This window comes from Homarus americanus, unplaced genomic scaffold (genome assembly GCF_018991925.1).
Source record: "Homarus americanus isolate GMGI-L3 unplaced genomic scaffold, GMGI_Hamer_2.0 scaffold11794, whole genome shotgun sequence".
NCBI classification, from domain to species: Eukaryota; Metazoa; Arthropoda; class Malacostraca; order Decapoda; family Nephropidae; genus Homarus; species Homarus americanus.
The window spans coordinates 889,313-917,307 of NW_024739301.1; the positions used below are offsets into that span (position 1 = coordinate 889,313).

General features: G+C 41.3%; 1 protein-coding gene across 1 annotated transcript; it reads left to right on the plus strand.

Annotated features, from left to right (window-relative positions):
- Positions 1-1,116: 1,116 nt before the first annotated feature.
- On the plus strand, positions 1,117-26,458 carry LOC121874491. The gene is made up of 6 exons (XM_042378631.1): positions 1,117-1,174; positions 13,163-13,732; positions 14,456-14,660; positions 16,036-16,187; positions 17,649-17,807; positions 22,178-26,458. The coding sequence occupies exons 2-6, from the start codon at positions 13,163-13,165 to the stop codon at positions 22,391-22,393; spliced, it is 1,302 nt and encodes a 433-aa protein (XP_042234565.1). The 5' UTR covers positions 1,117-1,174; the 3' UTR covers positions 22,394-26,458.
- Positions 26,459-27,995: the final 1,537 nt, after the last annotated feature.

Here is a 27,995-nt window from a genome sequence, read left to right on the forward strand (position 1 = left end):
CCCCGCTCAAGATGATGGCGAGTGTAGTCATTCTTTACGACATCATCATAGCTAAAACACACCTGGATATGAAGACGGTGAAGTAAAAGTGTTTGATGGTAGATCTCATTTCTCTTTATGCCTTTACTCACTCTCTCCCCTTCCACTGTCTAAAGTTATCACACGCACAAGGGCAGGCAGGCAGGCAGTGGGTCAGACCTACACAGGGGCAGACAGTGGGCCAGACCTACCCAGGGACAGCCTGTGGGTCAGACCTACATAGGGGCAAACTGTGGGTCAGACCTACACAGGGGCAAACTGTGAGACAGACCTAAACAGGGGCAAACTGTGGGTCAGACCTACACAGGGGCAAACTGTGAGTCAGACCTAAACAGGGGCAAACTGTGGGTCAGACCTACACAGGGGCAAACTGTGGGTCAGACCTACACAGGGGCAAACTGTGGGTCAGACCATGTACCAATTATTAGATTACTGATGCTAAAAAAAACGATAAAATCAAATGGGATTTAGGGAAGGTCAACACAAAGGCAGGGGTGGAAACACTAGACAGCGTGATTACTGCGAGAGGAAGAACTTGGAGAATAAGAAACATAACTTCACACTCTACTGCACTAAAGTATACAGTTACCACAGCTGACATTAACCCAACAGAGCCTGTAGAGTCACTGGCTGGGAAAATGTAAATAAACATTTGAGAGACTAAAGGAAGCATAGAGGAGCTTAATGATCATAAAGGATCAGGTGTATGGTGCCAACAGATACGACGTGTTGTGTCACATGACACATTGATGCGTGGATTACCTCCCAACAACACATGACGTGACAAAGGTTTATATATTCCCATGACACACCTGTGACTTCACGACTCCTTCGTGATTCCCTGTACAAGGTTACCTATTGTTCCTCTGTCGACGGTGCGGCAACAAAAGAAAATCTCAAGTCCTACTAACAGTTGTAGTAAAAATAACTAAGAGGGCCGTAAGACGTATCCCGTCCATCATTATTACTCCTTACTTGAAGTTGTACTCTACGAGAATCGTGCAGTGACCAAGCACCCGACAGTTGACACCTTCCCACCACCCCAAAAATACTATAGTCTTTGCAGCCACCCAACAGTGCACTCCACTGTCACTACGCGCGGCGCGGAACTAGTTGGAGTATAGACGCCACAGAGGTAAGGTTGCCGGGTGCGCTTCTCCCTGTACACCTTACTCTTCTGTTATCTGTAAAGTTTCACCCCACAGTTAGAGGTACTGAACCTTCAGCGTACTGTATGTGCGGTGGGTTACAACTTGAGTTAAGTGCAAACAATAGTATACATCTTGGATACACGTGAAAAGCATAATACAGTAAGTATTCTTTTGCATCGCAAATCTTTATTATGAAAATACGGCTGTTGTGCGGTGAAATGTGAATACGTCTTTGTTACAGTTCCTAAACTTCTGAAACCTAATCTGAGGTGAGACGCGTGCAGTTGGTTACAGTCACCAGTAGTAATGACGCCTGCAACAAAGATAACAAGAGGTAGGATATAAGATACTAACATACGACGTAAAAGACCTTAGCGGAGACAGTATTTTACACTGGTGAGACTCACTACACCGAGAGACTTATCCACCACGAGTAGTGTAAATGGTGACACACGGGGCCCCATCTGTCTGTGTTATGAGATTTTTGTCATCAGTGGACAATATTTGTCACGAAATATTGCTTAAATGCCATGTGGTATATTATCCAAGCTACATAAAAAAAATCATGATATTTATTAAACTAACTCATAAAAGTTACGGTTAGGTCAGCTTTGGCTCGGTGTTAAGACAAATGGAATTTTCACAAATCTTATATGAATAATCTAGTACAGGGGTCCACACCCTTTATATAGTAACCGGACACTTTACGAGCTATAAACCAGTAATCGGCAGCAGAGTAATGCAACGTGTATTAAATTCATTTTAATAGCTACAAATGACTAAGTAATGACTTTGGGCATTCAAAATTATAGAACTAAACCATATACTCGCAAGTCCTGATATACAGGTTTTTAAAAAAAATGTGACAAAAAATATTAATGTAAACTAAATATACATTGGAAGTTTTATGGAACCTGGCTTTCACTAGTTCCGTCGTGCTAGTATTGCCGAGTTTTGTGACCGGTATAACGGGCCAGTGGCGCCAGCCACACTCCATACAATTACCCTATTCTTCCTCTGACGACGGTGGTTGAACAAGCTGATCAATTTCTTACCATGACTCTTTCATTTCCGTCCACTCTAAGTTCCCCTACTGTCCCAGGTCACCATACTAACGGTCATATAAATTTTAGGGTAAAATAGCATATTATTTTCATGGGTTTCAATAAGTGACATCCAACGGAATAAAGATCCTAGAACAGCTCTTCAGACAAGACACAATAGAGCAGACCTCAGAGGCATTCACAATCTTGAAAGGGATGGAAAACGAGAACTTGGCCCAATTTTTGTGATGTCCCGCACTACCAACACGACGGGACATGACTACAAGCTCGCCAAGTTATCATGCAGAACGAAAATAAGGACACACTTCTTCACACAGAGGCTGGTAGACCTATAGAAGAGACTACCAGCTCATGGTGTGTAATCAAGAACAGTACTGGGCTTCAAAATATCCCAAAATAGAATTATAAAAAATAATGGAGGGATACTACACAGGTCAGTGACCTCCTTCTCTCAGCATGGCCACCTCTAGTGGGTGGCCATTAGGTAAATAAGGTAATTAATCTGAATTTTCTTATGGCCAAACCCCCCCCCCCCTTTTTTGTAATGTTTAAGATCCGCCACTGGAAATTTTGTTGCCAAAACAAAGGCCCCTATATCCATGCTGAACTGTACACCTGCATATTATATGTATATGACAATTTCACCTAATTATAATTGTTATTACTATTATTCAAACTTGACATAATGTTACCTGGTCTTCAAACTTTTTCCATTGTACGAGCCTAATCTTAAAACCTGCAGTCTTAAATGTCCAACAATACACTGGTAGTTATGTAGTTTTGAAGCTGTACTGTTCTGTATTATTGTATTTTTTAAACGTTGGTGAACAATAAACTAGTGAGCACAATATAAGATGTGAAAGTGTGGTGTCACTGCCAGTAAATGCCGTGATAACAGCCACTTAAAGAACTATGATAAAGTGCATTGGTTAACTGCCAGCGATACTTTTCTTCATATTAAGTGGTGTAAAACTGTAGCTCTTTCTGGAGAACCGAAGGGTAAATAATTATATTTTACTGCAAATAATCAGTGTCGCTTTGAGAAATTATCCCTAGTATCTAAAGTTGGGTGACAATAACCTACTGACAGTATATAAAATGCTATTTATTTAATACTCCTGTGTTATCGCACAATGTGTAAGGGGCAATGGCCTTAATGTGTTTTATACACAGCAGCCGCTTAGCGACGCCACCATAGCGGAAAGATACAAAATTTAACATTGAGTGAGTCATCCTCCTAGACTCTACTGTAGGAGGGTGACTCTAGGACCTAGAACATAATAGCTATCCTTAGTCATCTACAGTTCATATTCTATACTACAGAATTTCTACTTCCGGCATATTCACTCTCGGTCTCTCCTCCACCCAGACCAGTCACCTTATTACTTCATCAACCTGGCTGGCCGCACATAACATATTTTGGATGTCATCAAGCAGGCCGCAAAAATAAGTTTTCCGGTCGCATGCGTTAGAGGGTTGAGAACCCCCTTTTCTCATCTAACAATTAACCCAAGGTCAATATAGCCAAACCACAACAAATGCACGTCATAATGTATCACACGGAACATTTTCACAGAAATTTTACAAATTATCTGATCTGACACACACACACGCACATATATATATATATATATATATATATATATATATATATATATATATATATATATATATATATATATATATATATATATATATATATATATATATATATATATATATATATATATATATGGAGTGAGAGAGTACAGTGGTGCAGGATGTTTGCCGATAATGCCAAGTTATTTCGGGAAATCAAGAACCAAGCAGACTGTGAAGAGCTGCAGAAGGACCTCTGTGGGCTCCAAAAATGGTCGAAGAAATGGCTGCTGAGATTCAATGTCACGAAGTGTAACAGGAAGCACCTGGGGCAAACCAACGGTAAGGAGGCGTATCATATGTCCCAAAGGGATGAAGAACCTGCACTATTTGAGACTGAATGTGAGAAGAACCTAGGTGTGTATGTTGACAATGAGCTGAAGTTCTCGGGCCATTGCGAGAAGAAGGTAAATCAGGCAAATAAATTATTGGGTTTTATTAGAAGGTCGTTCAGATATCTAGACGGTCCGTCCCTCGTAACGATCTTCAAGAGTGAAGTGCTTCCCTATCTGGAGTACCGTACTGTCACTCCGTCTGGTCCCCGAGATGTGCTAGGGACTGTCAGTTGGTCGAAAATGTTCAAAGGAGGGCCACCAGACTGGTGCCTCCACTTCGGCACCTCAGCTACCCTGAGAGATTGGAGCGCCTGAACTTGCCTAGCTTATACTACAGACGGGCAAAGGGTGACCTAGTTGAGGTGTATAAGCATCTACAGGGGCACTACTCAGTCGAGTGTCCTTACTTGGAGCTGGCGGACGCTCGCCCCACAAGGGGTCACAGATCAAGATTGAAGAAGCCACAAGTCCAGAAAACTGTGTGGGCAAACTTTTTCGGAGTGAGAGCTGTGAACTCTTGGAACAATCTACCAGAAAGTGTTGTGACGGCAACGAGTGTGAGCTCTTTCAAGACAAGACTTGACCAACATTGGAGCAGGTTCAGGTACATTCAGGAGCCGGTGCATGCCCAGTACTTGCCAACAGTGGGTAACAGAGACGTGACCGATCGCCCAAGCGGCTAACGAGCCCGATCAGTGGTGAAGAGGATAAAAGTAAAAGTAAAAGTAAAATCCATGAAATTTCCCTCGTACAACTCACTGTAGTGGCGCCCCGTCACGCTACGCTACGGTTTTGGTAACGCTCGGATCTGGTAACGTAGTGTCGCAGATCTCTCAGTCAGTATTTCATTCATCTTCCGTTATAGCCAGTGACCTGGTGGAAGGATCCTTCACGAACACGCACTGCAGTGTAAAACTCGGATAGCCACTGTACACACAGGACCCTAGCTCACACCAGCTCATAATCCAACTGGAAGATCTACAACACGGGAGAAAAACAGTCTTAGTGAGTCTCAAGGAAGCGTCAACCCAAGGAAAGATTGATCATCCTCAAGGTGTCAGTGTCTCCGCCTCCCTTAGACGGAGACTTCCTTCTGACCATCAAAAATTCTCCAAGTCACCCGCCTCAATCGACAACTACAGTATATACTGACTGCTTTCACCTCGCCAACGCTATTCACGGTGAATGCAAATATATCTGCAGAAAGGCAGAACGTCTTCATGGCATCATCTGTAGAGTCATATACTTCATGACATGCACGGCATAGCGAGATGGATGACGCAGCTACCAGAGCCTTAAAGGAGACCAATTTCCTGGTCCAGCACCGTACAGTGTGTAGTCTAGCGAGATGATGCCGCTGCGTCCTCGTCTCTCTCTCTTTACCTCTGAGAAGCTGGCGGACTAATGAGCATAGTTACGTCTCTAGAAACTTTTACATCGTGCAATATATAAATTAAAAAAATCAATTAAAGAGGTGATACTTGAGTACACAGGGTGGAGCAAAAGTAACAATACAGTTGCACACTTCTATTTCTACAAGGAAAGTAAAGGTCATAATACAGTATAAGCAATTTCAGTTAACTACAGACATGAACTGAATACATGCTAATCTATTAAACCATACACAACTGAATACCGTATATTGTAGTTAATAAAGAGATGCAGCTCGTGTGGGTGTGTGTGTTAGATATTATGGTACTGTAGTTAATAATTATTACAAGGTGGCAGCACCAGTGCCTGTGACGAGACATTCCTGGCATGTGTATTGAGTGTATGCTGAATGTTGAGACCTACTCAGTTCAGGAGACACCCCCAGGGATGGATATATATATATATATATATATATATATATATATATATATATATATATATATATATATATATATATATATATATATATATATATATAGTTTTTTTTTCCCAACACAAGAACTTCGTATTGTTATGCCGAAGCATAATTTCGAATTATAATCTTGTAAACTATAGTGCGTTTTTTTCTCAGTTGGTTTTGGTAAATTTAATGAAATTTTCGTGTATATATTGATGATATTGATGTATTAATTATGTAAGGATATTCTGGAATGTATTGCATCATTTTTTTTCTCATTTACCTCTCATTGCGAGTCTAGCTCTAGATCATTCTAGAATTCTCCAGACGGGTCTCGAGCCGACCTCCCGCGTCTGGACATCGCTAGAATGTTCTAGGCGTCTGGCGAACCATATATAAGCTGGCGAGGGCTGCCCAGCATAACAACTGAAGACAATTGGTGTGCAAGTATTGTGTAATTGTTGCGACTAATATAAAGTGAGAAGACTAAGGAATTGTAAACTGGTTGTGTACCGACTATACACTTGAACTGTGGAGTGAAGCTGTGAAAACATTACCCTGTTAACTGTGTTGTGAAGGATTACTGTTCATTAAAGAAGACTACAGTGCACAAAAGTGTTTCTGTGACCTGGTAGAAATCTACATGCCTGTTGTTTGTACACTGATACCGATCGTCGAGGAATTACCGGAAACTGGCGGGACAGCCAGAACACTTGTGAGATATTTACTGCTCTATACATACGACCTTAGCCGCTGGTAACCAGTGGTGGAAGCTGGGTAAGCGGTGGAAGGAGGAGGGTCATAACAGTGTCAACGTTTCTCAGGGATTATGTATACAGGAGAGCGAGAAAATGTTGCATACTGAACATACACTCGTCCGTCACACACCCCCCTGGCCCCAGGAGACAACTGGCGAGTGTGGTTGCAAGAATCCCATCAACTGGGTTATCAACCTTCCCCACCACCAGCTACACAAGAACGTGGGATTGCACTTAACACCTATGTTTGTCTTTTTATGTTATTCTCACTCTTATTTCTGTGAAAGTAAGTGAAAGCAGGTCCCGTAGGCATGACAAGAGACAGTGCGGATACAGGATACTGAAGACTAAACCTTTTTTGATGTATAAGACAGCAACGTGACCGCCGCTGCATTCGACCTCTATTAATTTCCCCAGTGGTAAAGTCGGTTACCCATCAGAGCTAGGTGAACCAGCGACCCTAAGCTAAGGAGACACTCAACCGCTGCACCCCTCTTAGTTCAGTAGACCAGGCGTAGTCTAATTTTTACTCCTAGTCCTAAACCCAGTTGATATTTGAAGACGATTCTAATTCACCAAAACATATATAACTCGCACCGTGTTGACACAAGTGAACCACTCAGTTAAAGGAAGGCGTGGGACACCAACAGTGAGGTGAGGGGGAGGACGTGAGTCACACAATACTCAAGGTAAACACCTTGAACCACACACACACACACACACTTGTAACGACCATATAATACAACACATATCTTGGAAATAAAGAAAGATTTTGCAATTTTCTTTCAATCGAAAACTGTCATTGTTACTTGGTGAGGCAGTATATAATGATGTTATGACATAAGGGCCTTGCAGGTATAAGATAACTCATTCAAATAACCTGGTTCACTACACCACTTGGAACATGCAGTCGACGTGGGCCAATACAATGCTGTGAGCAAAATTAAGGAGTACAGTCAACGAGGTGTAAATCTACTGAAGTAGTGGTTAAAGTATAATGGGAGCAAATGATGTCACAACAACCATATAACATGATGTGCACCAATGAGCATTATCCGAGGCCAGAGTCCAGAAGCTGTATGTACTAGATCAACTGAATACAAACTTCCTTAATAAAGTCTAATTATGCAAGTTACAGTTAGATTATTTAACCAACAGAGATACGAGAAATGTGAATACAACAGCTAACAGCAGGACAGGCAAGTCTTTATAGTACACATATATTTAGAAAAAGCACAATATGGGTGAGTTTCTCTGACGGATAACGGGTGGTGCTCGCTTCCCTGTGGTGGTTCACACGCCTCACACCATGACACATCACCGTTGATTTTGTATTGAAGTCATCAGTTCCAATTTCAGTCTCCAGCTCGATCAAGCTAAAAAAAATGTATATCATAATGACACACAGAGAAAGATCCCACACGCAAGTGAAGACACAAACTAACAAGTCTTTAAGTCTTTAATTTAACATTAATGCTTGATGTTGAAAGCGGATACAAATTTTAAGTCCATAGAACTGCACTACAGCCTTGTGATTATTCGAACATTGATCTTTTGTCTTTTACCACCAAGGCCAGGCAAGTCATTTGACACTCCTTTATGTGATCGCAGTTCACAGATCTTGTGTAAGAAGCAGTCGGGGGCGGGATACAAGGGTTCAGACCCCCCCCCCCCTGTTGTAATAATCTACCAACACGCTGTCGGATACATCCAAACTCACATGTCAACATACACGCTTAAGCTCCTTCGTTAGCCAATCACTCAGCCCCTGCAATCATGTTCCACCGTCACCCACTACTACTGCATTACACTACAGTATACTCCTGGTAATTTTATCAGACACCTAACCAGGAGTGAGTGTTCAGGTTGCCAGGAATCTCTCCCCAAAAGAAAATTAATAAATTTAAAATACCAAGCACCGAGCTTATTGTTGAATACATAGCTCCATGATTAATATCGTTTTTACAGGGAAGTGTCGTCCAGCCGACACTGACGAACACTGCCACCCAAACTAGCTTCAGCTGTGATATATATAACATCAAATATCCTGATATAGTCACCAACTACTCAGAAAGAATATGGACGAAGTTAGAAGACATAGAGACAGGACCAATCACAGAATGAATGGAAGTGATTGATGAAGAAAGAAAACACGTGGTTTACACGCAGTAAATGGAGAGCCCTCGAACCTACACCAACTCCACTCTTAAAAGAATGCAACTTCACCCCGGTGACAATCTCGGTAGCCCTACCACTCGTAACATTAGATTATAAAAATACGGGATGTTCTTAGCAGAAACACAAGTACCTGCCCTAGACTCATCACCATTGGCTAGGACACAAGACACTAAAATGTAAGGCATAAGCTGCAACACTTGCTAAACATACAAACACCTAACACAAATATAATACCTTCGACGAAAATTAGCAGAAACACACACATGAGACAACAGAAGCACCTGGGTTGAGCCCCAAGACCTATCATCCTACTACTATTTTCCAATTTCTTCATCTTTTTTCTTGCACTATCCACCAACCCCAAGTCCCTCCAAAGTCCATCATCATTCATCAAGTCCAGTTCCCGTACCACCAATCTACGCCGCATCAGCGGATCACGATCTCTTCACACTTTACTTCAACCATCGATTCGATTCAGCTGTGATACATGCTAGCTAACTGTATTCCTAAACTTGAGATCTCTCATGGCACACTCCCTGTCACACAATACACCAGTGAGGGTCACACAGTACCCTGATGAGGCCCAAACCTACAACCACAGCCTGACAGGACTGGCTAAGACGCGGGAACGTCCTCCTGATACGGATACTGTCCTGGATGAGTGTGTTGGTCGTCCTCTACGCTGGATGTAGGTGGCCAACATCATAAAGGACTAAACAGGATTATTATTGAAAGCTAATATGCAAGTGTAATTCATAAGAACGTAAGAATATAGGAAACTGTATAGCACCAGGGTAAGGTAAATGGCCCGTGCGAGGCGGCTGCCATCCCTTATCACTCATGTATACCGCATCTCCAACCTGCTCTTGGAAGATCCCAAAGTAATTCTTTTAATGGCGAGATATATTCCACTCATCAGTAAGTGCTTCCTTCCTAAATACAATTTAACTAATTAAAAGCCAGCGTTACGAGGTCAGTATTGATTTGGTAGTTTAAATACCTTATTTATATCACCTTGATGTAACCTCACTTTTTACTTGTAAACCTCGGTCATATCGCCTCTTATTCTACGTCTGATAAGAGAATAGATACTCAGTTTCCATTACATATAATATTCTAAATGTTTGACAAGAAGTATGTCATCCGCTCCAAGATATAATACGTACCTGTACAGTAGTATATTTTTCGCAGGCTTTTGCGCGATATTATTTGTAAAAGCTTCATTCTCGATCTCAGCTCCCCACACTTATCGTTTAGCCTCTCTTGTATCTTTATTGACTCCTGGTTAATTCAAGAGAACGATTATGTAGGTGAACGTCCCCCTGTCTGGTTCTTCAGTACAGTATATACAAGTGTTTGCCCAATGGCATTCTTCACTCATTTGTTCATCCGCTTAGGCTCATTACTATTCACATACATTTGAAAGTTTTACGATATTCCTCTAGTGTGTATCCCGATATCTAGTCACCTGTCGCAGCTCCTACCCCAAACTAGTTAGGTCTTCCACCGAGGTCATAACACCCGTGTAATCACGGTTACTGAGATCAAGTCAAATTCTGCCAACCCCGAACGACCTACCTCTCTGGTGAGCCTTCATACATTATAATCTGTTTTACGAAAATCTGGGAATCCAATTGAAATTTCTCTGACTTTTGAGTCATGTTATGTCAAAACTCATTTCTTTATAATCACAATTTTATAATTCGCTCTTATTTCAATGTCATTTGTCAGAGTTTGTTTTATTAAAGGAAACAGTCTTTAACTAGTTCTAAGAAATCTTCAGATTCTAAATTTCCAGTTAAATTTGCCGGGTCTGTTTTACTGAAATAAAATTTCTTCCAGTATTTATATCCCTAGATGTCTTAACTATGTCATCCAACTAAGACTGTATCAAGGTGTGGTTAACTAGATGCAGTACCACTATTATCAAACTTTTCTCTACCATGTACAATACAATACTCCACTCGGACCTCACACAGTTTCCTCGCTGGCCGAATTTAGATCCCCTCCCCTCCCGTTACGAAATCCAGACTGCACAATACCTACCTTGCAATAGCCAACTGACAGCGGTATATTAATATTGTAATTTATATGTCTGTCATTATGTTACATCACCCATTGCGATAATTATTTCTTGCCTCACATAAACCGCATACAACCCGGTACTACAGTATATCCTGAAGAATTAATTAAGCATATCGTTTCTGCTGCAATTTGTTGAAGTACCATTGAACAATTTAAAGGAATTAATTACTCTCACAATTCCTCATAAATCAAAAGGCAACATTATTTTTTTAACGCTGGGGACTGAGAAGGTTAACACGACATTGCACTTACTGATGGCAGCTACAGCTGATATTGATACCTTTATTCATGCTGACCTAGCCTAATAAACCCTGATTACGAAAGATAAAAATTAATGACTTATTTCTGTGGTACACTTTCACTTAACCCCAGCAGAAAGGTTCACTCCTTGCACCACCACTGAGACTGGGAGCAATGGGAATGACCAATCCAGAGGAGCTTGCCGTCACCAAACATCAGAACTCAGTCAAGCTCACGACAGCCCTCACTGAGCATATAATAGCTCAGAATACAACAAGTGAGGTGGATACCAATGAATTAAAGAAGATTCCAAAGTCTATTACGACAGATAGACAGCACACCTAAAGTGATAAACTGCAACAACTGATGTAGCAATTGCCAGAGAACTTGAACAAAAAATAGCTACAGCGCAGGAGGTTGGCGCCTCAAGCTGGCTAACAACAATACCAATAAGGGCAAAAGGCTTCAGCCTTAATAAACAAAGAATTCACTGATACCATTGCTCTAAGGTACGGTAGGCCAGTAAAAGGTTTGCCCTCCCATTGCGTGTGTGGCTCATCCTACGACATTGAGCACGCCATCGCGTGCAAGAAAGGCGGCTTCGTATACAAGAGCCATGACGAAGTAAGGGATCTCACAGCAAATTTACTAAAGGATATCTGCCACGACGTCACGGTGGAACCGCCCCTCCTTCCATTGGTCGGTGAAAACCTCCGTCACAGGAATTCCAACACATCTAACGAATCCCGTGTGGACGTCAGCACTCGAGGATTCTGGACGCGGGGAAAGCGAGCCTTCTTTGATGTCAGGATATTGAACCCCATAGCCCATGTCACTGACTTATCTCTTGAGGCTGCACACAGGAGGAATGAGAACGAAAAGATTAGGGCGTAAGGCAAGAGAATTCAGAATGAGGATCAGGGCAGCTTCACTCCTTTGGTATTCACAACCTCTGGCGGGATGGGACCAAGTGCAAGACGCGGAATTGTTGTCTGAGCAGAAGCAGCAGCCCAGATGCCACGTTGCAGCCTGGTTGAGATGTCGACTGCCCTTCTCTCTGATTAGGTCTGCATTGCTTTGCCTCGGGGGAATGAGATCGTCGGCCCCAAAGCCGACAACGGTCGCAAAATTTTGACTGGCAACAGTCACTGAATGTCGCTTAGATGTGCGGCTAAACTAACTCAGCACAGCTAGGGTAGCTATTTTTTTATTAGGATATTTAATTTTAAGGTAATAAAATGGAGGCGAATGTGTGGCTATTGCGGGAGGCTGGAGGCCACGTTAAAAAAAAAGTGAAGAGCAAGTTGTTAGTACAGTACTGTTGTGGTAAATGGAAGAAGGTGAGGAGAGATGAAACACGAACTGGGAAGAGGTGTGTCAATAGTCCTCTCTCTCACTGTGTAAGTTTAATTTATTATTTATTCTATAGATCAACAGTGTAGAAGTGAATTCTTGGAGAATATTTGTTTGGCTCGTAACTGATGAAAATCATCTATGAAAAAAAATCATACAATGATAATGACATGATAAACTAGAGAGTTTATTTACCATAACTCATTTGAGATTAAAAAAATAAAATTCTGACCTTGTTAATTACCCAATTAATTCAACGTTCACGATAGTTTTTATTAAATTTCAGTTAAGAGTACTGTTACGTTACTGTACACGTAACCTAAGCTACCCTCACCCCCTGACAGACCTGGACCAATACGTTCCTCACTCCCTAAATGACCAACGTAAACACAAACAAATCACAATAACCTCCACCCACAGGAGAGGAGACACATGTACAGTACAATACAGTACAGTACAGTACCACGACTGAGTTCCTTCTCGTGTCCAACAGATGGCGAGTTGTCGTCGTCGGTTGATGGTCGTCGTCTCGTGCTCCCTGACGGCTATGGTCCTTTACCCTCCTGTCAAGGTCTACGTGAAAAACATGCAGGTCTCCCCTCACCCCTGGAGAGGTAAAGTAGCCGCAGAGCGCTATAACAGTCAACAAAATCTTAATTTGAGTGACAGCTCTGTCAAGACTGAGGAGCCCTCAAGCTCAGCTTCGAGATACACAGCAACAGTTAGATTGACAAAGATGAAGTGTACACCTGCTGATGACACTAAAGGACTTCCTTGGGACGACAATACTACCACGGAAGACGACTTATATAGTCCATACATAAGTAATATTCAGTTTACCAAAGTTACCAAAGTAATACAGTCAGATAACCTAACCCTCTACGTGTGTAATATACACTTAAAAGTTGACCCCTGCTCTTGCACCCGTACTATTGAGGCTCACCTGCTGCACCCCTGTCCCACCAACACTGCTGATCCTGATGAACTCCTGCAACAAATAAAGTCCTCCCTTGGAGAGTCCAACTGTGGAGACTTTGCCACACTCAGGGGTGGCGGCCAGAAGGTAATGCTTCCCTTGCTACAGAATATGTATAGCTATTGTAATAATAATTATCAGTTTCAGTGAATGTTTTATAAAGAATTATATATCATAGCTAAACTTTGCTCATATAACTTGTGCCATGCCAACCAATAACACATTGTAACAAACACCACTAGCAAGTGAAGGCGAACAGTATACACCGGTGTCCACGCTTTACAACACTATCAGATGGTACACTATGATCGCCTTACAACACTATCAGATGGTACACGGTGAACGCTTTACAACACTATCAGATGGTACACTATGATCGCCTTACAACACCATCAGATGGTACACTATGATCGCCTTACAACACTATCAGATGGTACACTATGATCGCCTTACAACACCATCAGATGGTACACTATGAACACCTTACAACACTATCAGATGGTACACTATGATCGCCTTACAACACCATCAGATGGTACACTATGATCGCCTTACAACACTATCAGATGGTACACTATGATCGCCTTACAACACCATCAGATGGTACACGGTGAACGCTTTACAACACTATCAGATGGTACACTATGATCGCCTTACAACACTATCAGATGGTACACTATGATCGCCTTACAACACCGTCAGATGGTACACTATGAACACCTTACAACACTATCAGATGGTACACGGTGATCGCTCAGTAAAGAACGTAAAATAAAATACTCCACAGTAACAGAGTTTATTCCTCTACAGGTAGTGAGTTATTCAGTGTACGGGAAGTTCCCCAACGATTATTACCAGGGAATGGAGGAGCTGCTGCCTCGTCTCCGCCAGGTGTACCCCGATTGGAGTGTCCGTGTGTATCTAGACATCAGCAGCACCTCCCTGCAGAACTGGGTGTGTTCCTTGGTGTGTGAACATCCTCACCTCGACGTGTGCAATGTCAGACAGCTACCGAGTGAGTTATTCGTGTTTCCTGTAGTAATGTAACTAACTGTGTTATTTATAGTGTACAGTACAGTACAACATTAGCCTCGCGTCTACTTTTTATGATGACCGGATCCTGGATCCCTCCTGCTGCGGGGGCCGAACTTCACTTGTCTGGTTATCATTTTCAACCAAACCAAAATTTGAAAGTCGTTCGTCACAGCATTGTCGAACTTTTATTCTTCTGCCAGATAGTAATTGGTTTATAAAATAATTTCTTGTTAACAATGACACTGTCGGTGGAGATAAAATGCCGGCCAAATCATCATTTTTAAACTGATAAAAGAAATTGGCCCCAACACACTACTGTAGTTCTTTACACTTACAATAAACACAAATGATATTTCTGCTGTAGTTAACGCAGCGACCCTGTTTACAGATTCCACGAAAGAAAGATGGCCACGAAATTGCTGTTTTAAAGCTGATAAAAAAAATGCATGCTCAGCATTCGAGCTTGTGACATCAGTGTGCTGAATACTGTACTGTATATGTGAAATCTAAACCTAGTTTAACACGCTGGCGGTATGCACACTTAATAAGAATCAGAAAGAATACACAAAGCCAATTTGTCTGCTATTTTGACTTGCATACAGTGAATGAATCCTATAATGTACGAGTATTTCGAAAGCACCTTTGCCTTCTGTGAGTATGACACTTAAATTTCAGGAGACAACACACACAACACGCAGACAGCCTCAGTGTTGTCCCAATATATACCGGTATATATCAATGACCTTATGAGGGTTGTACTCATTAGTAGATATTCCTAGTTCTATATAATGGTAAATTTTCATTTTCAACCAATAAGGCTCTCAAGTTGAGCAATGTGCTTTTCCGATGGTTTAGACAATTTTAAGACACTTTTCTTCGATGACGTTTCCCCTGTAAATGACCTAAATGTACCGGGAGATCCAGGGGAGCGAAGTCCCCCGGTTAGGTTAGGTTAGGTAAGTTTAGGTTATTTGCGAAGGAAACGTCATAGAACAAAAGTGTCTTAAAATTGTCTAAACTCTAAACCTCCGGAAAAACACATAGCTCATATTGGTTGAAAATGCAAAATTGCCACATATTTCAATGTATATATATATTTTTAGTATGTAGTACTGCCCTGGACAATGTTAGCAAGCAGCACTAGTAAACTAAATAAATGACATAATAGAATATTATACTGAACCGTATTATAGCGCCTTCCCACATAATATCACTAAGTTCCTCTACTTGCTCTCCCCTCTCTCTCTCTCTTCCTGTTTCTTCTCTCCCTTCACCTGTTTCTTCACTCCTCTCCCTCCCTTCCCTTGTCTCTCATTTTGCGTCGGCCTCCCTCACTGACCTGTGCCCGGATACAGTGCTGGGGGACGTGAGCAGCTCTACTGGGCGTGTGTGGAGATTCAGCGTGGTGGGGGACGCCCTGGTGAGCCACTACATGATTCGTGACTCCGATTCCCCCGTCCTACAGAGAGAGGTGGACGCCGTGGACCAATGGCTCAAGTCACACACGGTAAGTGATGACCATCCTTCACAGTCTGTCGCGATTCATAAACATAACCATCGTCCACACACGCCAACAACACTATCTATGACCTAGCCCAGCACCACACACGCCAACAACACTATCTATGACCTAGCCCAGCACCACACACGTCAACACTATCTATCACTGAGCCCAGCACCACACACGCCAACACTATCTATCACCTAGCCCAGCACCACACACGTCAACACTATCTATCACTGAGCCCAGCACCACACACGCCAACACTATCTATCACCTAGCCCAGCACCACACACGTCAACACTATCTATCACCTAGCCCAGCACCACACACGCCAACAACACTATCTATCACTGGCCCAGCACCACACGTCAACAATCACCCCAGCACCACACACGGCCAGCACCAGCCAACAACCTATCCATCATCTAGCCCAGCACCACACACGCAACACTATCTATCACTGAGCCCAGCACCAACACATGCCAACACTATCACCCAGCCAGCACCACACACGCCAACAACCTATCCATCATCTAGCCCAGCACCACACACGTCAACACTATCTATCACTGAGCCCAGCACCAACACATGTCAACAATCACTATCACCCAGCCCAGCACCACACACGCCAACAACCCATCACATCCATCATCATCTCCAGCACCACACGCCAACAACACTATCTATCACTGAGCCCAGCACCACACACGCCAACAACCTATCCATCACCAGCCCAGCACCACACACGTCAACAATCCATCATATAACAACCTATCCATCATCTAGCCCAGCACCAACACATGTCAACAACACTATCACCCAGCCCAGCACCACACACGTCAACAACCTATCCATCATCTAGCCCAGCACCACACACGTCAACAACCTATCCATCATCTAGCCCAGCACCAACACATGTCAACAACACTATCACCCAGCCCAGCACCACACACGCCAACAACCTATCCATCATCTAGCCCAGCACCACACACGTCAACAACACTATCACCCAGCCCAGCACCACACACGTCAACAAGACTATTCTCCTTGGCGTAGCCAACATCACTCACCCATATTCTCTCTCCTTTATAAAATCGGGGAAATTTATTCTTGTTGGTATATTAACTGAAGTTTGAACTAGTTAATATTACGTTTTCTCTTTAGTGCTTGAACTCTCAACTTCAAATTCGCCTTCTGGGACGGTTGCATTAGCTGCTGTAGCCCCTCTCAAAAAATCAGCATATACAGTACTGTACATTCCAACTATCACCTCCGTTTTTCTATTACATTTTTGAGGGGATACTTTCCAACCTTGTAGAGCAGCCAAGCGGCCATTGAAGAACATGTTTACTGGGTTGTTGTGTTAGAAATCACGTTCAATCAGTAGCTAGGGTTTGTTGTTTGTGCACATGAACGGTCTCAGAATGTCGAGAGCATTCAGACATTTCCACTCACCACCGGCAGTGTTACCACATAATGCGGGACAACATCTACCACTCGTTACCGATGTTGGCGGGGATGTGGGGAGGCTGCAACACTTGGCGAGTGGGAGAGGCAATAGAGGCGATGGACTATGCCCTCTGTCACGCCCAGGCCGATACAGCCGACCAGGAGATCCTTAAGGTAAGGAGCCCGTGACTCGTGAGTGGTCGCCATTCTTAAGTCGACATCATTCCTAGGTCGTCACTGTTGTTGGTATTCACTCAAAGTAAATAAACTCAACTAGTAGACACATGGAATACATGAACACCAGTAGAGCATCTACCCTTTCAGTCTCTGAAAAGGTGTGACGTCAGTCACGTCACGCATGTAGCTCAATGTGGAGCCATTCGTTGGGATTATAAAATTCACTTCAATGGAGCCTATGAGTTTTAAAATCCTTGTATGCAATTTCTACATTATTAAGTATCTTCAAGGTGATATAATAAAGCTACAGGTAATATACTATGGTAACTGCTGGCAATTAAGTTATAGCACTAGAAAATGACTGATAGGTTAAAAGTTCGCTATTATTTCACGTGTTGCCACTACACCATCTCGGGAATTTTATAGTTTCAATCAGTAGTTTTGACAATTCTAAGACACTTTTCTTCAATGGTATTTCTGGCGCAAATTACGTATAAGCGATATATTGTGTATGTACTGTACACCCAACAGTGCGTGAGAGATGTGACCGATCGCCCTGGCGGCTAGCGAGCCGATCTTTTGGTGAAGAAGATAAATGAAAAGAAACGTGACCGATCGCCCAAGCGGCTAACAAGCCGATCAGTGGCGAAGAGGATAAAAGTAAAAAAGTAAAAAAGTAAAAGAACATGGAACGACTTAGTGGTACATAAAACATCGAACGACTGTGGAGCTCTCCAGTTAAGTTAGGTTTGGGTTTGGTTTTTCCGATGGTTTTGGTGTGTTTTGAACACTTTTTACCTTGATTTTTATAGAAAATCTCATAATTCTGAGAGGGAAGGTGGAAGGATTATCTCAGAAACTATAGGCTTGTGCCAGAAATGAATGTCATAAAAAACTGTGGCAACAAGTGAAATTTTACCAAAAGTTCTTGCCCCAACTTAACCTAACCAAACAAATTAAACCTTACCTTAATCATCAGCTGCTAGAGGATAAATCGATGCTATTTGTAGGTACTTTGTCCAACCAAGTGCCTTCACTTAAATGCAGAAATGCAGAAGCCACAGTGAGGAGATTTGTCTTGGTGAGTTTCTGTCTTTTAGTACCAAACCAAAGGTGACAGTCTGTGACAGCACTTTGAACACTTCACAGAAGTTTGCAGAATGCCATGAGCCTTAAAAATGTCAATAGCAGCAGGTTCATTTTCAAAAACACTGACGAAAAACACCCCTTGCATGGAGAATCCATCTTGCGACTAGTCAACCAGCCAAGCACAATTCAAAACTCTGAGTATACGCACAAGTATCATGTGACACCGAGAACAAGTTATTATTGCGTTTACACACCGTTCATTCCTACCACTAATCTATTATCATATTTGAATAAGACGTCTAATTATAAGATAATTTTCATCTATTACATTACCAGCGGAAATGTATAATAACGGAGATAGCATATCCAAAATTTTCTCTATTTTCTTCCATTAATCTTCCTCCATTATCGCCTGCCTCACCTCCAACAATGCGTGTCTCCTGCGTCTCCTTCATTACTCATCACACGCATACCTTCCCGTACACGTCACGCAGCCAATCAAAACCGTTTTTGTTTTTGCAACCAATTAAAATGATTTTGGGTTTAATTCATGGTATATTTGGCCCAATCAAACTCTTCACCTCTGCTTCTTGTGTTATTATTCATTATTGTTTTTATTATATATTTTGTATGTTCTCTGAATTTATTAACAATAAGCTTTTTTATAATACCAGGGTATGTTCGGGTTTTACTTGCCGTAGACAAATGGCCAGAATTTACTGAGGTGATATTGATTTCCTGTAGGCTGTATCCAGATTTTTAATGTAGTTTTCAGTTACTAACAAGACGTCTTTGAACTGAGCGTGAGATAATTTAAAATACAGTATTGTTTGAATGATGCTCCATATTTTCCTTTTCATATTTGTTTCTTTTACTTTTATCCTCTTCACCACTGATCAGCTCGTTAGCCGCTTGGGCGATCGGTCACGTCTCTGATTACTTTTCCTTTTCATTTAGCGTATCCTCTTCACCAAAAGATCGACATGCTAGCTGCCCGGGCGATCGGTCACGTCTCTGTCACTCACTGTTGGCAAGTACTGGGCATGCACCGGCTCCTGAATGTACCTGAACCCGCTCCAGTGTTGGTCAAGTCTTGTTTTGAAAGAGCTCACACTTGGTGCCGTCACAACACTTTCTGGTAGATTGTCCCAAGAGTTTACAACCCTCACTCCAAAAAAGTTTGCCCTCACAGTTTTCTGGACTTGCGGCTTCTTCAATCTTGAGCTGTGACCCCTGTGGGGCGAGCGTCTGCCAGCTCCAAGTAAGGACACTCGACTGAGTAGTGCCCCCTGAGATGCTTATACACCTCAACTAGGTCACCCTTTGCCCGTCTGTAGTATAAACTAGGTAAGTTCAGGGCTCCAATCTCTCAGGGTAGCTGAGGTGCCGAAGTGGAGGCACCAGTCTGGTGGCCCTCTTTTGAACATTTTCAACAGCCGACAGTCCCTAGCATATCTCGGGGACCAGACGGGGTGACAGTACTCCAGATGGGGAAGCACTTCACTCTTGAAGATCTTTACGAGGGACGGACCGTCTAGATATCTGAACGACCTTCTTATGAGACCCACTAATTTATTTGCCTGGTTTACCTTCTTCTCGCAATGGCCCGAGAACTTCAACTCATTGTCAACATACACACCTAGATCCTTCTCACATTCAGTCTCAACTAGTGCAGTTTCTTCATCCCGTTGGGACATATGATGCGCCTCCTTACCGTTGGTACGCCCCGGGTGCATCCTCTTACACTTCGTGACATTGAATCTCAGCAGCCATTTCTTCGACCATTCCTGGAGCCCACAGAGATCCTTCTGCAGCTATTCACAATCCGCTTGGTTCTTAATTTCCCGAAATAACTTGGCGTCATCGGCAAACATTTGTATGGAGGAGTGTACAATGTCAGGCATGTCATTTATGAAACAAACAAACAACAGTGGGCCCAATACACTGCCCTGTGGTACCCCACTTGTGACAGGTACGGATGACGATTTTGTGCCATTAATCACCACACACTGCTTGCGGTCATGTAGAAAGTCTTCTATCCATGCTAGGACATTTCCCCAAATTCCGTACCCTTCCAGTTTGATTTTCAGCCTTTCATGGGGTACATTGTCGAAAGCCTTGGCAAAATCTAGGTAAATATTGTCGATATTACCACCCTGTTGTTCCAGAATATGGGTCCAAATATCCAATACCTTGAGCAATTGTGTTAAGCGAATGCCCCGGCATAAAACTGTTGGCAATCCTTTACAAGGTTGTTTCGTATTAGATGTTCCATTGCGGCATCTCTGATAATACTCTCAAGTACTTTACATATTATGCTGGTCAGGCTCACCGGTCTATAGTTGTTTGTGGAGTGACGATCGCCCTTCTTGAAGATAGGACTCGCATAAGCCACTTTCCACTTTCCTTTTTTTCTTGGTTAGTCCCAGTGTCAGCAGTAGAATTTCATCTGAATCACCATCACACCATGGAGCACAACTGGCTATCTTGACTGATGGAAGGTAACCGAGTCTCACTGAGAGCATAGCTTGAACCTTGAGACACGTCTAGCATTGCTAGTTCGAATTTTTTTTCACTGCTAAAATGGTTTTTTTTTTTTTTCACTGCAGTCTTCATATTAATTCTGTTATATGGCTACAGTGGACCAAATTTTTTTTTTTTTTTTTTGCTTTGGAAATTGCATATCCTGTTTAAAAGTATCTCTCCCTGCGCTACAGTACACCTAAGTTCCAAACACTTTTTCTGCCCCATCATTAGTTAATAAATTATTTGTTCAGTAATACTGAACAAATAATTAATATCACGGTTGATAATCATACTAGTCTACTGGGTACATGCTGAAATGTATTCTGTACCTGCATTGTTTATACTGTATACTGGTATACATGCTGAACTGTATACACCTGCATTGTCTATATGACTGAGATTTGCAACAACAAAAACAGAGAAACAATAGAATAATGAAATAAACATAGTTTGGTCATATAAACAGGGAGATGGTGATTAAAATATACACAAGACAAAAGTGAAGGTAAGAGGGCTCCTGTTGAGATGAAAAATGTGGTTAGGTTAGTAAAGACAGCTTTAAACATTTGGAGATACGAACTATGATTGTTAACTCTTGACTGGAAAATGGCACCTGGACCAAGTGGTTGACATTATTCTCATCAATATAACCATTTTATGATTTGTATACACCAAGCCGTTGTTTTGTGTTTTAATGCATTCCTTGTTTTACCAGTGCAAATATTATGTTGTTTCTTCCTGGTTTCTTGCAGTCACACCTGTGGCCAGTGGCTCGCCTCAACGCTACAGTACACGACTCCTACACTTGCAGAAGATTTGGAAAATCTTTGCCTTTTCCATCACAAAGAGTAAACTTCACCTTCGTAGGACAAAGATCATACCGCAGGATGCATCGACGGGAGAGGACTTATATTCACTGCCCTCTCCTTTGTCGCCCTAAGGAGCACCACAATTGGCTCTACTGTTGAAGTGTGGTTAGCTGTTGTATAACTTACTCTAGTCTGATCATGGTAAGTATTATATGCTGCTATGTATTGTTAATAGTCGAGATAATGTATAATAGAATGTGTTTTTTAAATAAAATTCGTGGAGAATACTGTAGCGTACTTCCATGAAGAATGACTGTCTCTGAAGTTTATACATGGCATTACAATGTTTCTCTTTCACCGATTTCTTTTCGCAAAGGAATTTTAGTCCATTACTTTTCAGAGCTTCACTGTATTCATGTATACAGAGAAAGTGAATACACAATATATTACTAAACAGTATATGCTGCCTATCCCTCCACTCAGATCCAGCAGACACTAGCAGACATAAGGATGAAGTTAAGGATATTTGATACAGAATTACAGATGCTCCTAATACCTTCTACCCCCTCACCTGAGGTCTAGTTTTACCTAGGATAAGTTACTTCTTGAAGTGTTTACTCTTCTCCACTGTCCTCACATTACCTAAGTACAGCACCTTTGCTTAAGTCATTGTGAGAATAATGCATTAATCTCCACCAGGAGAGGAGGACATACTGTACAGTGGAGACAACTTACTCTCCTGGTTAGGTGTGATATGGTAAGTGAAATTTCCACTGAGCACCTGGGAGACTGCCAAACCCTTGCTATGGACAGTGAGCCACCCAATGGGTTGCCTTACTTAGTGGCCTTAGCCCCATCTTCCAGACCATCTTTTATATGGGTTCACAAACAGTTCAGCTGGGATGAACCAAGCTTGAAAAATATCACCAGAGCAATGCTTGAGTAAGCACCATTAGCACAAGACTGCCCAGCTTCTGGCCATAAGTGCCCCCAACTCCGAGAACTTCCTTCTGGCCATGAACTTACTGGAGAATGAACTTACTAAACCTCTCACTGAGGACAACTAACAAGGACGTTTTGTCCAAGGGTCTTACCTCTGTTGAATACTACCAAGAAGACTCAGACACGTAACTTATATGATTAATAAGGGCATAACATCTTGTTTTCTTTCACTCTGACTTTAGGTTGGGGCCAGAAGTGAAAGACCATTTGGAAAATTTATAACACTGAGGTAACCAAACCCTGTTGGGTCAAGAGAAACCACTAGAAAAGGCAACACCCCCGTGTTGCAATAGTTTTGATATCTCTTAAAACTTATTGGAAGAGGAGAAAAAAGATTTGCCTGGTCCTAAGGATTTCAGTTCAAGAAAATAACATCCAACCCCACTGACCTTTCCTGTGGAACTGGCAAAACAAATACAGTAATGAGAAACGGAATATCAAGCTTGTCTTCCGAGTAATAGAGAAACTACAAACAAAACAACTAGTTCTTTCAAGTTCACATACAAACCCAACATGGAAGGAGACCAAAGTCTCCTGGGGTCCATATAGGAACCTCTCAGAAGAATTTGAAGAACATGTACCGGTAACTAAATTAGTGGGGAATAAGCCAAACAGACGTTAAAAAGTCCAACCAACTCATTCCTAGCATGTACAGTATATCACATTGGAAGCCCAACCATAGTAAATATTGTCTAGAACCAAAAATTACCAATTTCATCTAAAAATACAGCTTTCGTTAAACACTGAATCACTCTTTGTTTAAATTCTATATTGCCTTTAAAGTTGTACCCAAAATAATCCATCTTTCTATAGACACCAGACTGAAAATCAAATTATATCCTAAAATCCATAACAACAACCCCTTGAAAGCTTAGTGTACCTTCTTGAAGCCATTTACAACTTAAAAAATGGCACAATACCTTCAACTGATGATGGGCTTCAACTAGAAATGCTTATCAAAGGGAACATGTCAGTAGATATCCTTTGGTTCAACAAAGATCAAGCAAAGGTTTTTCTTGAAGCTTAACCTCACTTGTTTAATGGTGGAAAACCTACACTCAGCATCAGGAATTCTTTCATTCATCCACTTGAAGTCATGAATTCCTCTATTTACCTTCTTTATCTATTGGCCACCCACTAGAGGGAAGGAGGCCAGTGGACCATGTAGGATCCCTCCATTGTTCCTGATAGTCTTGTCTATGATCACCAGAAGATTTGAAACAAGATAATCCCTCATGATGATAGTGATGAAACCCTAGACCTAAAATGACTTAAGACATGAAAGATGAAATTTATTTTTACCTATTTCACCTACATAATCCCCCTCTGGACATCTGAATTTATCTCGCTCTGGACTCGATACTGAGGCTATAATCCACTTCAATCCTTCTGAAACAACTATGAATGGCCAAAGATCCTGTTTCTATATTCCAATAAAATTAGTTAGTCTCCCATTCTCTGACAGACCCTTGGCTCCAGTAGTCTAATTCGACCTTACTCTCCTCTAAGAAAATTAGATGAGGAATGGGCTTGATTTTTTTTTTAAATCCACATTGTAATGTACAATGAGAGAATGAAGTATGTTCCCATGGATTTGATGAATACAACTCAGAATGGTTGAACAATTTAACACACACGTGAAGCCCATAAACAGTTGGCAGGCCTGTGGAACCTTGGAAAAGGGTGCCCAGTGACACCATTCACTGTGTTGGGTAGTCAGGTTTCACTATACAGTACTTTGGCCAAAGCTGGGAAGATACTTCATTGTCTTACTGTTCATATACTGAATCTGTACTCCAAATTACTTGAGACTTATCTAAAACTAATTGCTTGTTATTTCATAAAAGCAAGTACTGTATGTACAGTGTTGTATACTGTATGTTGAAGATAACTTTTCTTACTGGACTGAGTACTGGGTACCTCTCAAATTTGTTTTCAATAAAGTACTAGACCATGATGATGACCATATTGAAAACTTTTGTGGGATTGTGCTGAAGAGTCAACATGATAAAGTACACAGTACAGTATACTGTATAGGAATTTATAAGATGCAATGCACGGGCTAAAACTTTTGTACCACATTTTATTGTTTATCTTTGGTTGACAAAACAAAGGTATAAAGTTAAATAAGATGCATGTCCAGTAAAACAAGAACCTAGGACTGATGGTGAGAGCTGTGGGTCACCTCAGTCTTGTTCCTGCACCCTACCTGTCCTCCTCCTGGTAGTTGCACCATAAGGCCTTGGGAGGACTGCTGCAGAGATTAAGGACATCTTTTACATCAATAATACTTAAATATGTTAAATTCAAAACACTTTCAAACCACCTTTATTTTTAAAGAATGAAAAAAATCATCTGCATATCATCTGCACTATATATTTTCAGTTTTGTAAAATTTTTGTGTCATATTATTTTATCATGAAATATCCCTGAAAATACAGTTGTATCATGTATATACAAGTACTGAACTGTACCATTGTATATTTTAGGTTATATTTAAGAACACCTTATTAATACATGTACCCTGTGTATTTATATGATGCAATACAGCTTTTGGACTTTCCAAAATAAAGATTAACTTTATAGCTAACCTGTATTACAGCAGAAAGGTTAAAAAGGACTTTTTTTTTTAAGCCCCCTGATATTGAACCCAGGTGGCCTTAGACAAATTCATATACAGGTACGTACACTCAAAATTTTCCTTCATTTATTTTCATTCAATCCTTATTGCTGTAAAATGTCCAACATACCTGTTATTTCACCCACAACAATGCTAACAGTATATCCTTCCTCAAAAACTACTTGATCTAATGCTCACTGCTGTCACGTGTACACGACTGCTTCTTCCTGGAATATCCATCCCCCTTACTTCTGGTGCAACCTCCACCTGCTTCTTGGTAAACCTTTCCCTCTCCCTCCTATCATCTACCTCTAATGCATATACTGTACAGAACTGTACTCTTTTTACCAATCTGGCAGCTCTGTTGGCTATCCTTGGTCAAATTGCCTTACTGTTTATCATTGTTGTTTACCTATACAGTTCTGTCTAGGCCCACAGGAAACTATTCTCCCACTGCCTACATGCACCATATGCACTACAGTACCTACATTGTATATACGTACTCATACTGAACTGTACACCTGCATAGTTTATATATTGTACGTGGCTATCCAACTGTAAACCTGTATCATAATTTCAATGAATAAAATATTTTTATTATTGTACGGTATATCCTTATCAACTGAGCAGACCCTGATCTGCTCTACGTTTAACACTTCTACATCTTCTTTCTATATGTCTTATTTTCTGCATCCTAGTAACCCCTTAAGCACATTATTTTTGTCACTTCTAATCTTTATTTGTCTTGTATCCTGCTAACGTCCATGCTTCCCACTTATAATGTTGGCTCAACCATTCCTCAGCATATCCCCATTTATCTATACAGTACTAGTTGTTACATCCATTGACACTGTTCTCTCTCCCTCTCTCTCTTCATTCACTTCTCAATGCATTCATCATTACTCTCCTGCCAGTATTCTCTGGTTCAATTCATCATTCCATTTGTCGACACATGCCTTCACAGATACATAAAACACTTAATTTCCTCCTTCCATCTCTATTCAAGCAAACATTCATTTCCCCCATCTCTACTTACACTTTCATCACTTTACTTTGATTCACATGTACAGTCGATTTTCTCTAAACCTCATTTATGAACATCATTAACTACAATCCATGAATAAATTAAACAACCATGGTGATATTAAACAACCGTGGTGATATTAAACAACCGTGGTGATATTAAACAACCATGGTGATATTAAACAACCGTGGTGATATTAAACAACCGTGGTGATATTAAACAACCGTGGTGATATTAAACAACCTTGGTGATATTAAACAACCGTGGTGATATTAAACAACCTTGGTGATATTAAACAACCGTCGTGATATTAAACAACCTTGAGTCTTAACTTTACAAAGAACTTGCTTTTCTCTTCCAAGCAAACATTAAACACAAACTTCACTCTCCCTATATTAACTGTCAACAATTTTCTACAACTTTTTAAGACTTTCCTATCTATTCTTATCACAAGCTTTTTCGAAATCTATACTGTATACAGTACCTGTGTATATACAAAAATAAATTCCCCTTTATAGAAACTTTTCTCCTATGATGTTTTCTGCAAAACCGTGGATCAATAATACTCTTTCCTTTCTGAGTTCACACACACACACACACACAGTTTTTGTTACGAGTCTCTCAATATTAACTTTGCCATACACTTATCATGGTAAACTCATCAGACTTCTTCCTCAGCAATTTTACCATTCATGCTTGACACCTATCCCGTTATACAGGGGAACTATACATGCTCTTTACCATCCACTATCATTTCCTGTAAACACTTGTCATCCATTCCATCACTATTTTGTCCTCCATTCTCAATATTTTAACCCCTTGTGTATGGGGTCCTCTCTGCGATGAATAAAATAATCTGGAGTTGGCCAAATAAATTATTAAAGAGTGGCGTCCCTGTAGTGAAGGGATCAACAGAGTTCACCCACTGTTGAGTTCACGTACAACCATTCCCACCTCCTCTCTTAACATTTTTGTCTCACTTTCACACTACTCAATCCTTTTCTCTAAGGCTAAAGGTCCCCTGAACATATCTGGTTAATGATGGTAAACTGCTAAAACATATGTCCACAGTAACATGACATTTAAGGTTAATTAAGGCTCAGTTTTGCTAGTTC